This window comes from Sorex fumeus, unplaced genomic scaffold (genome assembly GCF_029834395.1).
Source record: "Sorex fumeus unplaced genomic scaffold, SorFum_2.1 ptg000037l, whole genome shotgun sequence".
Classification (NCBI taxonomy): domain Eukaryota; kingdom Metazoa; phylum Chordata; class Mammalia; order Eulipotyphla; family Soricidae; genus Sorex; species Sorex fumeus.
The window spans coordinates 46608585-46623882 of NW_026606094.1; the positions used below are offsets into that span (position 1 = coordinate 46608585).

Consider the following 15298-nt stretch of genomic DNA (forward strand, 5'->3'; position numbering starts at 1 on the left):
ATTATGTATTATTTTATCCTCTGAATGCTCCTTGATATTTGTCTGCCCTCAATTCATTAGTCTCTTCTTAGGAGCAGAAAATGTAAAATTTTTTATTTAAATTGAAAATTTTATTATCATTAGGATAGGGGCTATTAACTGCCTCTAAATTATCTTAATCATAAGATAGGTCATAAGATGAAAACTTAAATGATGAGACTATATCATTGAATCACAACCCATATCTCAGATTATGTCACATTCATTGCAAAGTGAAATTGAAAATTTTGCAACTTAGGTAAGATATTAGAAGAGGACCAAAATTTTGGAAAACTGCCTAAATAATATGACAAATCACATACTAATGAAAATTCAACAGGATTATTTCTAGTAATAACTGACTAAGAAAATTTTGGAAAACATGAGGATTTTATCAGTGGAAACTCTAACCACTGATCTGTATGTCATCAAAATACCAAAAGATGTAAGAGAGAGAGCAAGACTGATGATGACACTCTTGAATGTCTTAAAAAATGATTCTTTTCAGATAACTTTGCATAATTTTATTCCTCTGAAATTTGAAAATGTTTTTCATAAATTTATGCTTTCTTAACACAGATTAAAAAGTAATGTCCTCCCTTTATGAAATTAGGCCTTCATTTTATGTTGTTGGTGGGGTTTTTTGCCCCCTAGCTCTAATTATCCTTTAGTAAAAAACCAGAGACTTTTCTGGGTATATTTTTACTGCCTAGATTTTTTTTCTTTTAAACTTTGTCAAGAAGCAATTAATATTATACTTATATTTGAGTAAAATGTGAACATTAAATGAATAGTGTCTAATTTACCTCTAACACACAGTGCTAAGGACATTATAAATAATCAATGAATAATTCTTCATTTTTTATTCATTTATTCATTCAAGCCAGGCACTGAGGCTCTGAGAATGATTCTTTTGTTTCCTTCATTGAAATCTATATGTGGGTATTCTGTGTTTATTTAACTTATTCTGATCAATATGTTCTCTTTACCTGAAATACTTTTAGTACAAATATACATTGTAGCTGAATTGAGGGGGAAAAAAAGTGACCAATTAGCTGTAATATAACCAATAGGAGATAAATATTGATAATATTTGGGATTTTGCTTGCAAACTTATCTTCCTAAATATATAAATTATATATATAAATAAATGCATACTTTCTGTAACACATGGCATTTAATATAACTATTTCTGTATCTCATATATGATTTTAGTTAAGGAACACTGTAAATATATATTTCAAGGTAAAAAGTTTGTGTTTATACTATCTAGTAATACCGACTGAAAGTATTTTATTTTATGGTATGTAATCATTTGTTTATCAGATTTTCAGCAGTTAATCATTTAAATTGCTTCAAATAGTTTACTATTATTAACAATATAAGATCCAAGTATGCATCTAAATTCATTTATCCATATTTTGTAATTGATAAATACTTATAAGTTATATTCAACTTAAAATTTTGTCTTCTTGAAGTTAAAAGTGAAGAATATCACTTTTAAACACTGGACATTTAAACATCACTTCTAAACATTTAAAACATTGGACCATTAAAGTGAGGTTTCAAATGAAAATGAAATATTTTATGATTTAACCTGATTGCTAGATGCAGAGGTGTGCCCACTTTCTGAAAATCTATCAATGTTAAAATTTGTGTTATGACTTACAGCTCTTTTACATTCTTGGGTAAATTCTAAGAATAAAATGCTGTTATTTTAAGTTTTTAAAAAATCACATATCTGATTATTTTGCAGAAAGCTTGCATTACTTTTGACTCTCACCAACAATATAAAAAATGTGACTTTTTTGCATTCTAACACTCACCATCATGTTTTTTTTTATTTTTAAAGGCTATAAATTTTAATGGTGTAGTATTCTTCTCTCTAATGTTTATAGTCATATATTATTTATTAAATTTACGAATAATTAACTTATGCCACATTTGCTTTCTCATTCTCTAATTATAGACATATGCACAGACATATCGATGTGTACACAGAAACTAACATTTTATATTTTTAATCTCAGCACAATTAGAAAAAAGATTTTGTGTCAAGACATTATCCCTCAAAGCATCACTTAAGGGTGTTTTTCCACATGACCTCAATAACTTCATTACACCTTAAAAAATGAACACTAATTCCATATTATTAAGTAATGTTTAGTCTTTGCTTATAATGTAACAATTGTTCAAATTTCATTTTTTCTAACTTATTAATTTAAAAAATGTTTAAATAAGCTTCATGTATGCTGCTTTTAGCTTTTTTGTCTCTTTAGTTTTTTAAAACTAAAACATCACTTTTCTTTCTTGACAGTGAAATTCTTTAAGCATAAACTTGCAAACCTGCTTGTTTTCAAATGTGTATGACCATTCTTAATTGTGCAGGATTATATTACAAAATTATAGGTTTTCATAAGCATATGTATCAGCAACTGGAAAAATTTGTGGTTTTGGTTATTGATAATCAGAGCAAGATTCTGACCCTCTAGTTGGACACCAGATGTTTTTACTAAATGGAGAAAATAAGCAGTAATAACTTTAAAATCTTATATTATTATTTTGATCATATTAGAAATAATAGCAACGTTTCATTCTCTGAAATATATGAGCATTTTCCTTTATACTGACATCATATATTATTCAATAAATCAATTATTGTAGAACCATTTTAACAGACCTGAAAATGCAGTGACAGCCAAGAAGGATATTTTGAAGTTTGAAATGATCCCTATATAAATAGAACGGATCAGCATAACTTTGGGATAAAATTAGCCGACAGTTTGTGGGCTCTCTCGCATGTGCCTGTTTGCTTGGTGCTGCTCTCCTGATAAATCACAACAAAGCTTCAGAGGGAGAGGAAGGATGGACGGCACCGGTGCCCCTATCACTAAATCTGCAGCTGCCAAGTTAGTTAAGAAAAATTTCCTTGAGGCTCTAAAGTCAAATGACTTCGGAAAATTGAAGGCCATTTTAATACAAAGGCAAATAGATGTGGACACAGTTTTTGAAGTTGAAGATGAGAATATGGTTTTGGCATCTTATAAACAAGGTAAAAATATAGGCTGAAAATCGATAAAAAATTGATTTTTTAAATGTACAGTGTACATCACTCACTCTAAGCTAGTACCTCTAAATGTTTCTTTAAATATATATCTTGAAATATATCTAATTTAATATTTTTTTTCTTTTTAAGCTGGAATTTATCTTGGGCTGAAATTTATATGCGGTGTGTGTGTGTGTGTGTGTGTGTGTGTGTGTGTGTGTGGTGTATAATGTTTCCTTTTCCTCTTTTTCCTTTTCCTTTCTTTTCTTTTCATTCCTTCTTTTTTCTTCTCATTTCTTTTCTCCACTTTTTCTCTACCTCTGTGCCTGGAATTTGGAATTCTAGATAATAACATTCAGAATGTACCTTTCTTTAAATTCTAACTTTTTCTACCTACAGTAGCATAAAATAAAGATATTTATCTGTGAATAATGGCTAAATAGGCTGTTCAGATAAAATCCTGACAATGTAACTGCCTTGGGAACACGCTGCTAATTCTCTGTTAATATAGCCACTTAAAGATATATCATCTTTATGTCCGTCTGGATAAAAAAGATTTATTTTGTTCCCATTTCAATAGTTAATAAATGTATAAGGATGTATCTTGATTTACCTTAATGGTCTTTATCATTTTAATGAATTTTCAGTTTAGGTGCAAAAACTGAACCAGGAAGACCAAAGTTAACTTTTTTCCTCATGACGATAGTAATATATCACGATTATAGTTATACTCTTAATAAAATATATTTTCCTCATAAGGAATTAAGGATAACAAAAATTAGAACGTAATTTCTTAATCAAGGAATTTTCCTAGATCTATGCTTAATACATCAGAAATAAATGAGAAGCGCGCTGATTCTAATTTCCTAAATCAGCTAGTTAATGGGAGAACTTGAGCAGTGAGGCCATCTGGTGAGCGACTGCCAACAGGCACTGTGTTAACATCACTCTGTTTAAACAAAATAGATGATAAGGACTTTGTATTGCATTTAAGAGAAATGGTAATTCTTTTTCATGTTTAAAATATTTTCCATTCATAAATAATCAGCACCATCAATTTGCAGAACTAAAGCTAATTATGTATATATTAGTGAATTTACCATCTTCTGTCAGTGCTGAAGGAAGTATTAAATAGTTGAGGTCAGTTACTGTGCATATGATTTTTCACTTGTGAGCCTTATCATAAATTGGCCTTGCTATTTGGACTATAAGACAAACAAGGGGCTTATTTTTTAAAAAATAGTTCACAGGTTCTGTTTTTTTTAAAAAAGTGTATACTCTGTATTTAGATTGCTTTTATTTATAGGCTGATAAGTGAAATCCTATGAAAGCAAAATATATTTTAAATTTGCCTTTAAGCTTGTCATTTTGTCCAGTGAGAAATGACTTAGATCTAAATTAGCAGGTAATTTTTTTTTCCCCTCTAAGTTGTGAAGACTGTCTTTTCTAAGCTTGAGCATGCCGAATGGAAAGCGTCTGAGGTTATGAGAAAGGAAGTCAGTCTTTCAGGAATAAAAGAGTTGTTTCTCCTGCTTTCAATAATATCATCTCCCATGAATGAACAAAAAATGCATTTTAAATTCTTTCTGTCAATATGAGCCTAGTGCTGTTTCTCATAGTGCTAAATTTTTATTCATGATAGCAGTTTTTTTCATAGTATTAGGACTGTAAGATTTGGTTTTTCAATAAGGAGGCAGCAATTTATACCCTCTGGGAAAAGAAAAGTTCCATTTGATGCATGCCAGGTAGACACATGCACAGATAGAACAGTATTTGTGGTCATATTTTATGCTTTATCAGGAATTTCTGTGTATGTATATTTGTGCATGCTCACAGACATGTATTTAGTAAAAATTTAGTAGCTCTATGTTTAGTATGAATATCATTAAGCCAGATTAAACCCTCATCTGTCTTCAAAGTTTTTTCAAGTTTTTAAAATATATCTTTCAGTCTAGTTGTCAAATCTTTTACTATGTCAGTCAGGAATAGAAGTAAGAAATAGAATTCTATTGCTAGTTTAACAAAGTAGACTGAAGTGGTTATATCAATTTCTTAAGTCACAAAGGAATTCAGAGGGAACAATGTAGAGCTGGGCAGACTTCACTGGTTAGTTGGTGAGTGCTAATATAGTTTCTGAAAAATTCTAAGGAATGAGACCATTTCCATGTGGCTGTGGAAGGTATATACTTGGGTTAAACTCTCTCAGACCAAATCAAACTTTTTGGATGTTGAATGTTGTTGAATTGCTAAGTAATCGTTTTTTGTTTTCCTTTTTCAAAGCACTTCTGAAAAACTGCAAAAAGAAGTGTAAAATTATCAATGTAGTTGGATTAATTTCCCCTTAATAAATAAAACTATATAACTAGCACCTGGATGTGGAAACAAAACACAAACAGCCCACTTTCAAAGTGAGGGAATCTTCAGGTTTTAGTTATTTTGGGCTTATAAAGCAAGATAATATGTAAAAAGTACAAGATCTCGCTACCTTTAACTTTGCTTCTATAACTATATTCAACACTTGATTGCCTTCAGAAATATTTTCAGTGCAAAACTAATACCAAAGCACATTAATTTTTTTAACCTATCAGCACACTTATCACAAGATTTTGAAAAGCTGCCAAATTTCTCCCCTAACTATAGAGTTTCAAGTCAGTATGACAGTTAGTTTATAATTTTGGGGAAGGCAGCTAAAATTTTTTTGAGTAAAGAAATCAACTTGGAGTCTAAACATTTTTCCTTGAAATCCACAATCTGTTTGGTAGACTAAGTATCTAAAATTGAACTTGGGAGCTAATATAAAATGGGCATGTTATAAGAAAGTGAAAATAAAGTGGAAAGAACTTCTGCTTCTCACTGCCCCCCCCCCCTTTCACAGCTCACAAACCAACATGGAACCATCTTTTTTTAAGTTGTTTTTCTTCACTGTCAGGTGAGTTAGAAGTCAGCTTCCAGAGTTGTCTCAAACTGTGATTTCTACCTATTCCCAGCATCCAATAATTTAATTCTTAAATTAGAGTGATCTTATTTAATTTTCCTCAAGTAATTTGAAACTACATAATTAAGTCTTTAGATAAGATTATGTTTTATTTGTTAATAAAAAAAACCCTTCTCTGTTAAGTGTGCATGAGAAACGTGAGCCAGTGCTCAGAGAAAGAGAAAGACAGTTTCAACCTTAAAAGCAAAAGCTGGTAAGCAAAATCGCATCTACCAGATGACCACTTTAAAGCGGGTACAATGTAATTAAAAGTTAAATAGATGGACAAATTTTTAACCAAAGGCATAATAGGTTGTTGAATAGTCGAGGAATGTCAATGGGATAAAGTTTATTATGTGTTAAGCTTGTAGTATTTAAAGTAAAAAAGAGGGTTTCTAAGAAAACTTAAAGGTTATTCAGGGTGATTCTCTCTGGTGATCTTGAAACTAAAATATCAAAGGCTGTTTTAGAGATTTTTCCAACTACACATTTCTATTCTTCAAATATAAGAGCCCTGGCTCATTATTGATACAGGCAGACTATCATACTTATCTCTTTGGTATGAAATTCCCTAGTCAGCAAGGTTAATCAGAGTCATTTTATTAATTAGTGTAATACACTTAAGTACTTTGGTTATGGCCCATGGCCGCAGGTTCTTTGGTTGGTTAATCATATTTTTAATTAAAATAACCAATGACTGATTTCACTGGAAAACTTTCTGGCAGGTACTCTGTCTACAAATCAACAACTGCCATTCAAATATCTTGAAAGCTCTTATTTCTACCCCCTTAATGAATTATCTCTTTATCACCTAATTTTCCTCTTTGCCAGGAATTGTTGTTTGGGCTTTCTTGTTACTCTCAGGGCTCTTTTCCTTCTCAGGTGTTCAAAGTTCTAAAAAATTTTACGTTTTAAGCTTACTTTTCTTCTCTCCTAGGGGAACTCTGAGGTTTATCCTGAAAATATTAGCTATTAAAAAATAGCCAAGAATTGTGCTTCAGTCTATAATCCTCCAGGACTGTGTAAATACGTGGACACAGGCAGAGCAAATGTCTGCTAATCCAGCCACGAGCAGTGTGTGTAACCTTTGGCTGTAATAACACAGGCTTCTTGTGTGTGGGGTTCTTTGGACTCAGATAACATTATAGCTGATGACTGTTGCAGAGCCCTGGCTTAGCTGAAGGTTTACCAGAAAGATGTGCACCCCCATCCCCGAACACTGGAGTAGAATCAATCCCCTCTTCCACATGATTGTCCAAACACTTTGCTCCTTTTCACATTTTCTGAGCCAGGCCGCTTTCTACTCAGTTGTTGAGGTCCATTTCTTTGGCTTTAAAATGTACTTAAACACAGTATTAATCTGAATTTTTTAGGGGTAACAATTCTAAAGCACCTTGAGATTTCTTGCCTGCAAGCAGACTGCACAGAAGGCTCTTTAAAGAGCTTGGGGGAAACCAGAAAGGGAGTTGACCTCGACCTGCAGTATGGGCCCTTTAAACTACTTTATCTTTGCCAAATGTTTACTTCATTTGTAAAGCGGAGGTCTTGACAAGACTTCTCGAAATCCCCTGCATAATAATATACAAACTTACAAAGAGGAAATTATATAAACAGATTGCATGTCATAGCTTCAGGAAGGCAAAAAAGTAATTGTAGAAACTATAAACCCACAATGGCCGTGGCTTGCACTTGGATGTTCTTAGTAAGGCCTTTGCATAGGAGAAATAATCTGCACTTCTTGAAAGAATCTGTTTATTTATGGATAAATCCTTGTTCAAGGAAAACTTTTCTACAGACTCACCAGGACCAGGCCACAGGTTGGGGATGAAAATGTCACTGGTTTACATTAGGAGCAGGCAATGGCTACTCATTCCCTAACCCAAGAGCTTTGTTCCATGTCCTGTGTGCTGCTTGAGCACACAGTAAAGAGAAGCCTGGCCTCTGCAGAGGTGAGCCAAGGTGGAGGTGGGGGGCTCTTTGAAATACAAATACAAAGAAGAAATCACATTCTAGTTTCTTAAACCCCGGGGGCAATTCAGCTGCAGGAAGAAGGGGGAGTATGACAAATGAATCTACCTGATTATATAACTGTCTATCTGTCATGGTTATATTTTAGATTCAAATGCTCATCACTAGACATATGATTACAATATAGTGACCAGGTGCTGGCTGACCTGTAGTCCACCACCCCCACATCTTGCCCAGGGAAGCAGTGCGGTAAGAGGGATTTGGGCCACACATGGTGGTTCTCAGGGATCACTCTTGGTAGTTCTTGGGAAATCGTCTGTGGTGTCCAGACTAAACCTGGGTTGGCGGCTTGCAAAACAAGTCTCTTATCCACTAGACTATCTCTCTGGTCCCTGAGCTGCAGTTTTTCAAGATGGCCTTTATCTTGGGTTTAGAGCTCCGAGAGGGTAGTTGTGAGGGAAAGGACCCCTTGTCATTTCCGTGTCTTCCATGCAGTGACTTGTGGGCCCAGCGTCATTTTGAGTCTGTGATTTTATGTGGTAGCCTGTGTATGACTGACCCTTAGTCCATACCACACTTTCTTGCTGTTCTCAGGGCTTAGGTATCCAGAAACCAATTGCTGGACATCACCACCAAACTTCTGTTACTCTGTTTCAAGACACACACCCAAATGTCTTTTTTATATTTTTGCTTTTGGGATCACACCTGGCGATGCACAGAGATTATATCTGGTTCTGTGCTCAGGAATTACTCCTGGAGTGCTCAGAGGACCATATGGGATGCTGGTAATCCAACCTGGGTCAGTTGTGTGCAAGACAAATGCCCTACTCGCTGTGCTTCAACTCCAGCACCCCTCCCCCTGAATGTCTTGATTCCATTTCAGTCTGTTCACATCAATCTTGGGGCAGCAGCTAAGGTGTCTTGTACACTTCCTCCATACCTTCATCTCTAAGAGCAAACTGGGAACAGTGAATTCACCTAAGTGCCAGGGCCCTGTGCTCTATAAGTCTGATTTACTGGTTAATGATTACGATGATAGGACACACAAATGAAACTGAGAGGCCAGGAGAGACTTATTTATGTAATAAATAGGCAAGATAGTTTCTCTAGATGCTATTGAGGAATTTAGGAGGAAAAAACCCATCAACAGCGACTGCATTTTCTTATCAGTGATGTGACATATTATAGATGAATTCAAGATCTTCTTTCCTTCCTTCTGATTTGTGAAGTAAGCTTGGCACTAAACCTATTTTGTATCCACAAAGACAAAGACAGATGGAAACCCTGCATTGCAGATATCCTGAGTCCATTAGCTTGTAGTGAGGCAAGCGACTTATGGCTCTAGCAGACTGAAAAAGTGGCAGTTTTCTCATCTGGAAAATGAAAGTCTTGGACGGGATAATCTTCCCTCCAGCGCTAACATTCTGTGTTTCTTTGATTTTACATCAAAATGGTATTTTCTTAATCAGCTCTCTGCTGCATCCTTTCCAAAATCATTTTTCTTGCCTTGCAGAAGCATGAGTTTCCAATCAGTTGCTGCATAGCACTGCCTAATTTTTGCTGTTAATTGGTAAACAAAAACATTCCAGTTTTCAGAACTGAATCAGTTTCTCTCCAAGACAGAACTGATTGTCTTTGCCAATTGCTTGCTGAAAAACTTTGAGAAGTGAAATGATTTGGAATTGTTAGTGATGTGATTCATTTGTTATCAAATCAGAGCGTATTTCATTTAGCTTAAAAACTATATGTAGCTATATATACATATATTGTGTGTGCATATCTAGCTACACCGCCCCCCCGCACACTCCCCCCCCCACATAGCATGGTATAGACACTCCCTAGCCTAGACTATGATACTATTTGTCTCTGCCAGCAAAAGCCATATCACTAAATCTCTCCCTTTTTGATGGCTAGAATCTCAAATTAGTATATTAGAACATATTAGTAAAATACAGATCTTACAAAAATTCAGATAATTTGAAGAAGATAAAACTTAATATTTGTTTTTGGGGATACAGCTAGAGGCATTCAGGGCTTACTCCTGACTCTGTGCTCAGGGATCATTCCTCAGGGAGATTAAACCTGTTAGCTGTGTTCCAGGTTAATACCTTCCCTCCTATACCCGAAAGGTCACAGTTTAAATGATTGTCAATCCATAAACAGATCTTAGTGTGAATTAATGTTGGGTTTCTTTTGTAGAGTATATTTGGATAAGAGAAGGTAGTTAAAAAATAATGTCACATTTTGCTAGATTTCTAAAAGTTTTAAAGAGATTAGAAGGTGTGTGTGTGTGTGTGTGTGTGTGTAGAGTGAGCACCCACACATGTGTCCATGTATGCTGTGATGGCTGGAGGGTTGGGGGTTGGCTGCAGGAAAAGCAATTTAGGATTGAAGGCCCAAAGGATTCATTGCAATATGCATGATCCTATAAACAGCTTCTTTGATAGAATTTTTTAAAATTTTGGACAGAGGAACAATAGTATATTTTAATTTAGTTTTTATAAATACACAAGTACAAGGAACAATATTTAAAAACTACAAATGGGGGCATGGTAGTCTAAGAAAGTTGACTTGTTTGCCCCTCACCTTCTCCGTACTTCTTAGAGGACACCGTTGCAATTAGTTTTTCATTCTAAATGTTAACAAATATATTTTCACATGATAGAACATTATACCCATGATTCATTTCCTGAAATTTTTTTGTTTAATAAAATATCTTTAGATATTTTTTGAGATCAGTATACATAGCTGCTGCTCCCTTGTTTATTATAGGTATATAGTATTCAATTAGATGAAAATACTGTAATTTATTTATACAATTAATGAAGATTGGTTACTTGGATCAGTAACCATTAAGAGCAGTGTTACAGAGTAAAACACTTCTTTCCTTCCCTCTCTGTCTGCCCGTCTTTTCTTTCTTCCTTTTTCTTTCTTTCTTTCTTTCTTTCTTTCTTTCTTTTTTTTTTTTTTAGATCATAGTCTTGACCCTAGGATGTGTTGTCAGGATTCATAGAAACCTTAGAATCTACACAGAGAATTCAATGAACATGGCATTCCTATGGCAGTACTGTACTTCTTATAGGGCATTTCACACATGAGAGGTTATACTTATAGGATAAATACCCTGGGGCCACACATGCACATTATTTTTCACTTAAATAAAAGACTTCTAGCATCTGATGACCAGACCACATTTCTTTTTTTTTCAGACCCCATTTCTAATGAGATCATCTTCTGAATATCTCCAGATGCTCATCACTGATACCCAGAGAGAGTCAATGTATTCTAGATTTATTCTTACTTCATCTAATCAGTGAAGAATACAACTTTTACTTCTCTTTCTCTAGGCACTACTCTTCTATTATTGTAGCTTAAAATTATATTAGCATTTTGGCAGCTTCAACTCACTCTTGGCTCATTTTGAGATTATTGGCAACCCAAACCTGGAGGTCTTTACTCCAATCATCATTAAAGTATATTCTATTTACCTCTTATTTGTATAGATGAATTTTAATACCTTAAAAGCAAATTTTTGATTTATCCATTTTCAGAATTTATTCTGTTGGTTCAACCATGGCTTCTTCTAAGCTGTCAAACTATTTCTACATCTTCACCTTGCCATCAGTATTTCATCTTTTTGTACTTCTTTCCCATTACCAGCTCAGACTGAGTATAATGTCATGGCTCTAGCTATTGATCTTGAAATAAGGCTTGTAAAGCGATCTTTGTCATAGATTATTAAATACTGCATCAGGAAAACAAAAAGCTAGTTCAGTGTATAGAAGTTTGAGGTCAGAGGAAAAAAGGGGACATATAGAGAGGACAAGGAAGAAAATGAAGGAAAAAGGAAGGGTGGGGAAGAGATGAACATTTGGGAGCAACTAATAGAAAAAATACCTAAGATCTCAGTACTATGAACAGGAGCTGTGCTAAGAGGACAACTATGTTTCCCATAATCAGTAGATGTGACCAAAGTTAAATACTTAAAAAATCTTCACAAAGAAAAGAAAAAGCCTAGACAATAAAGTTAAACCTTCTCTCCTCTCCCCCCTTTTCTATTTTTTTTTAGGATATTGGTTGCCTAGTTATAAGTTAAAGTCTTCCTGGGCAACAGGCCTGCACCTGTCTGTCTTGTTTGGTCACATTGAATGTCTTCTGGTGCTACTGGACCATAATGCTACAATCAACTGTAGACCGAATGGGAAAACCCCTCTTCATGTGGCTTGTGAAATGGCAAATTTGGATTGTGTTAAGATTCTCTGTGACCATGGAGCAAAGCTTAACAGCTACTCCTTAAGCGGACATACAGCCTTGCACTTCTGTACAACTCCAAGCTCCATTCTATGTGCCAAGCAATTGGTTTGGAGAGGTAAGTCTTTCTGGGGGGCTGATGTTGGTACAATGGGGCAATGTAGCAGGAAATTTCACTTAGTCTTAATTAAGACTAATTAAGAGCATTCCAAAATAAATGTATGTACGTATGTGTGTATAAACACTATATTTATATTGGTTCTTGGACCATAAAATGCATCCACATTAAAAATATAAACATAGTGGAGTTCATGCAAAATTCAATCAACCTAATCAGTGGCTGAATAAATAGCAGTACTCCTACATAAAAAAAATATATATAAACATAGTTTTATACTGGCCCAAGTCTTTCACATTAGAATAATTCTGTAGCACTGTAGCACTGTCCTCCCATTGTTCATCGATTTGCTCGAGCTGGCCCAGTAACGTCTCCATCGTGAGACTTTGTTGTTACTGTGTTTGGCATATCGAATACATCACCGGTAGCTTGCCAGGCTTTGTCGTGCTGGCGAGATACTCTCGGTAGCTTGGGGGGCTCTCAAGAGGGGCGGAGGAATCGAACTCAGGTTGGCCAAGACTGCCGCGTGCAAGGCAAATGCCCTATCCATTGTGCTATCGCTCCAGACCAGAATAATTCTATTACTTTTAAAATGTAGGAAGTTAATTTCCACAGTTACCTAGAAAATATTAAACTCCTGAAATGAGCCTGGTAATGTACTAAATAAGAGAAAAGGAAATAATTTCTCCTTGCAAGGTAGGGAGATAAACATGAATGAAATTAACACATTTATAAGTAGAGAACTATAAATTGGAAAAGGAGAAAATCGAGGCATTATGAAAGAGAATGTCAGGAGTGAACTATTATGAAATGTAGACAGACTTTAAAAACATATACGCTAAAACTTTAAAATTGAGAGAAACCATCATTAAAACAAGGAGTGTAAAGAGACACAGTAGGCCAGAAAGATGATACCGAGGTTAAAGTGTCAAGCTGACCAAAGTTCAATTCCCAGCACCACATATGGTCCCCTGAGCACTACCAGGAGTGAGCCTCGAGCACATCCAGGTGTTGTCCTCCAACCCCAAAAAGGGAAAAAGAGTATAGTAAAGAAATAAAAAAAAAAGTGGCCGTTGATAATCAGTCACTGGAACTTGGTCTACAGAACTGAGTTTGCTGAAGATACGAGGTGGGTGGATGGGGTAGAAAGGACCTAGAGAGAGTGGTGGAATAGTGCTGACACTCTACTGACAACACTGGAGTTGCATGTGGTATAGTCACATTATATGCCTGAAACATTTCTACTTAATCATGTTGTAAATCATGATGTTTAAATAGAATTTAAAAAAAAATCCAGATATCATAATGACCACAGAGAGCCCCAGGCCAATTAATTAGGATATTTGGAGGTGGTACTCAAAATGAATTATTCAATTAAATAAAAAAAAAAAAAGGAGCCAAAAGGGGGTCTGAGAAGATAGTACAGCAGGTGGAGAGTTTGTCTTGCACAGAACCCACTTACTATTAGATCCCTAGCATCCCACGTGGTCCTCTGAACCTGCCAGGAGTGACCCCTGAGTGCAGAGCCAGAAGTAAGCTCTGAGCACCACCACTTGTGGCCCCCAAACAGAAACAAAATGAAAACAGCCAAACAAATAAAATAGGAGCCAGGAGGAAGGGGAATCTAGTATAAGACATATTTTATGCAAAGCTGCTAGGAGAATAAAAAACAAACTGCTTATCAAAATCAGTGTAGTCGGGGTATTATATGGTAGGATAGGATGAGAGGGACAAGAAGATGGAGGGGTGTCCTCTGGAATATTATGGATGTGATAGAAGCAGCTAGATAATTTTCATTTTAACTCCTCATTCTAGAATTATACAAAAATTGAGTTGAGGAGGCCAAACAGGGAGTCCAGCAAAGGAACTCTTGCAATAGTGTAGGTAGCACTATAGCGCTGTCCTTCCATTGTTCATCGATTTGCTTGAGCGGGCACCAGTAACGTCTCCATTGTGAGACTTGTTACTGTTTTTGGCATATCGAGTACATCACGGGTAGCCTGCCAAGCTTTGCCGTGTGGGCAGGATACTCTCGGTAGTTTGTCGGGCTCTCCGAGAGGGATGGAGGAATCAAACCCGAGTCGGCCAGGTATGCAAAGCAAGTGCCCTATCTGTTGTGCTATCACTCCAGCCCAATAGTGGAGGTAAGAGGGTAGTCATTCATATATTAGGGCAAACTTGAGTAGGAAAATTAGAAGATGGATTTACCATGTTTGGAAGTAGAATTGATAGATCTGAACATAGATGTGGTTTGGGGGTGGAAGTGAAAAAAGTGAAATTTTGAATATCATTGCTAGCCTTCTTGCCTTTAGAAAAAGAGTGGATAGTGCTGCTTTATTTTTTTAAGATGGGAAGACTGGGGAAAACACTGTGTGGGAGATCATTGTATCTCGTTTTTAAAAGTTGAATTATATGAGCTCTTCCACTTATGCCCTCCATCAAAGGTCAAAATTATAGAGCTATAGTTTCACACACTGTTAAATTCATAAATACAAATATTTCAAAAATTTTCCTGATACCCTTTAGAATTTATCTCTTTATTCTACACTCCCCCTTTCTTATCTGTTTTCTAATCCTGTAATTTTGACATTTCCAGGAACTCATATTATTATATAATGTATAGGTTTTTAATCTGTTTTCTCTCACTTAATATAATATAGTTGAATTAGTTCATGTTATTTTACTCACTGGCACATTAAATCATTTTATTACTGAGTAGAATCATTTGTAAAGATATTAAATAGTTTATTCACCCCTCCTAAAGAGGCATTTGGACTGTATCTAGTTTTTGGCAATTAAAAATACCTAGTACAAATATTTGTATACAGGTTTTTTGTGTGTGGAAATGTTTTAATTTCTCTTGGATAAATACCAAAGAGTAGGATGATGAGTTGTATAATAAGTTTATAAGCAACTGCCAAGG

At 35.2% G+C, this 15298-nt stretch overlaps 1 protein-coding gene across 1 annotated transcript in view; it reads left to right on the forward strand.

The window, feature by feature from the left end:
* The first annotated feature begins 2863 nt into the window (after positions 1–2863).
* The window catches only part of ASB4 (ankyrin repeat and SOCS box containing 4), an 83595-nt gene continuing 71160 nt past the window's right edge, over positions 2864–15298 (forward strand). Inside the window, exons 1-2 of the mRNA XM_056118384.1 lie at positions 2864–3070; positions 12076–12375. Of these exons, the coding sequence (XP_055974359.1) occupies positions 2884–3070; positions 12076–12375 (487 nt within the window). The 5' untranslated portion in view covers positions 2864–2883. The remainder of the gene's footprint in view (positions 3071–12075; positions 12376–15298) is intronic.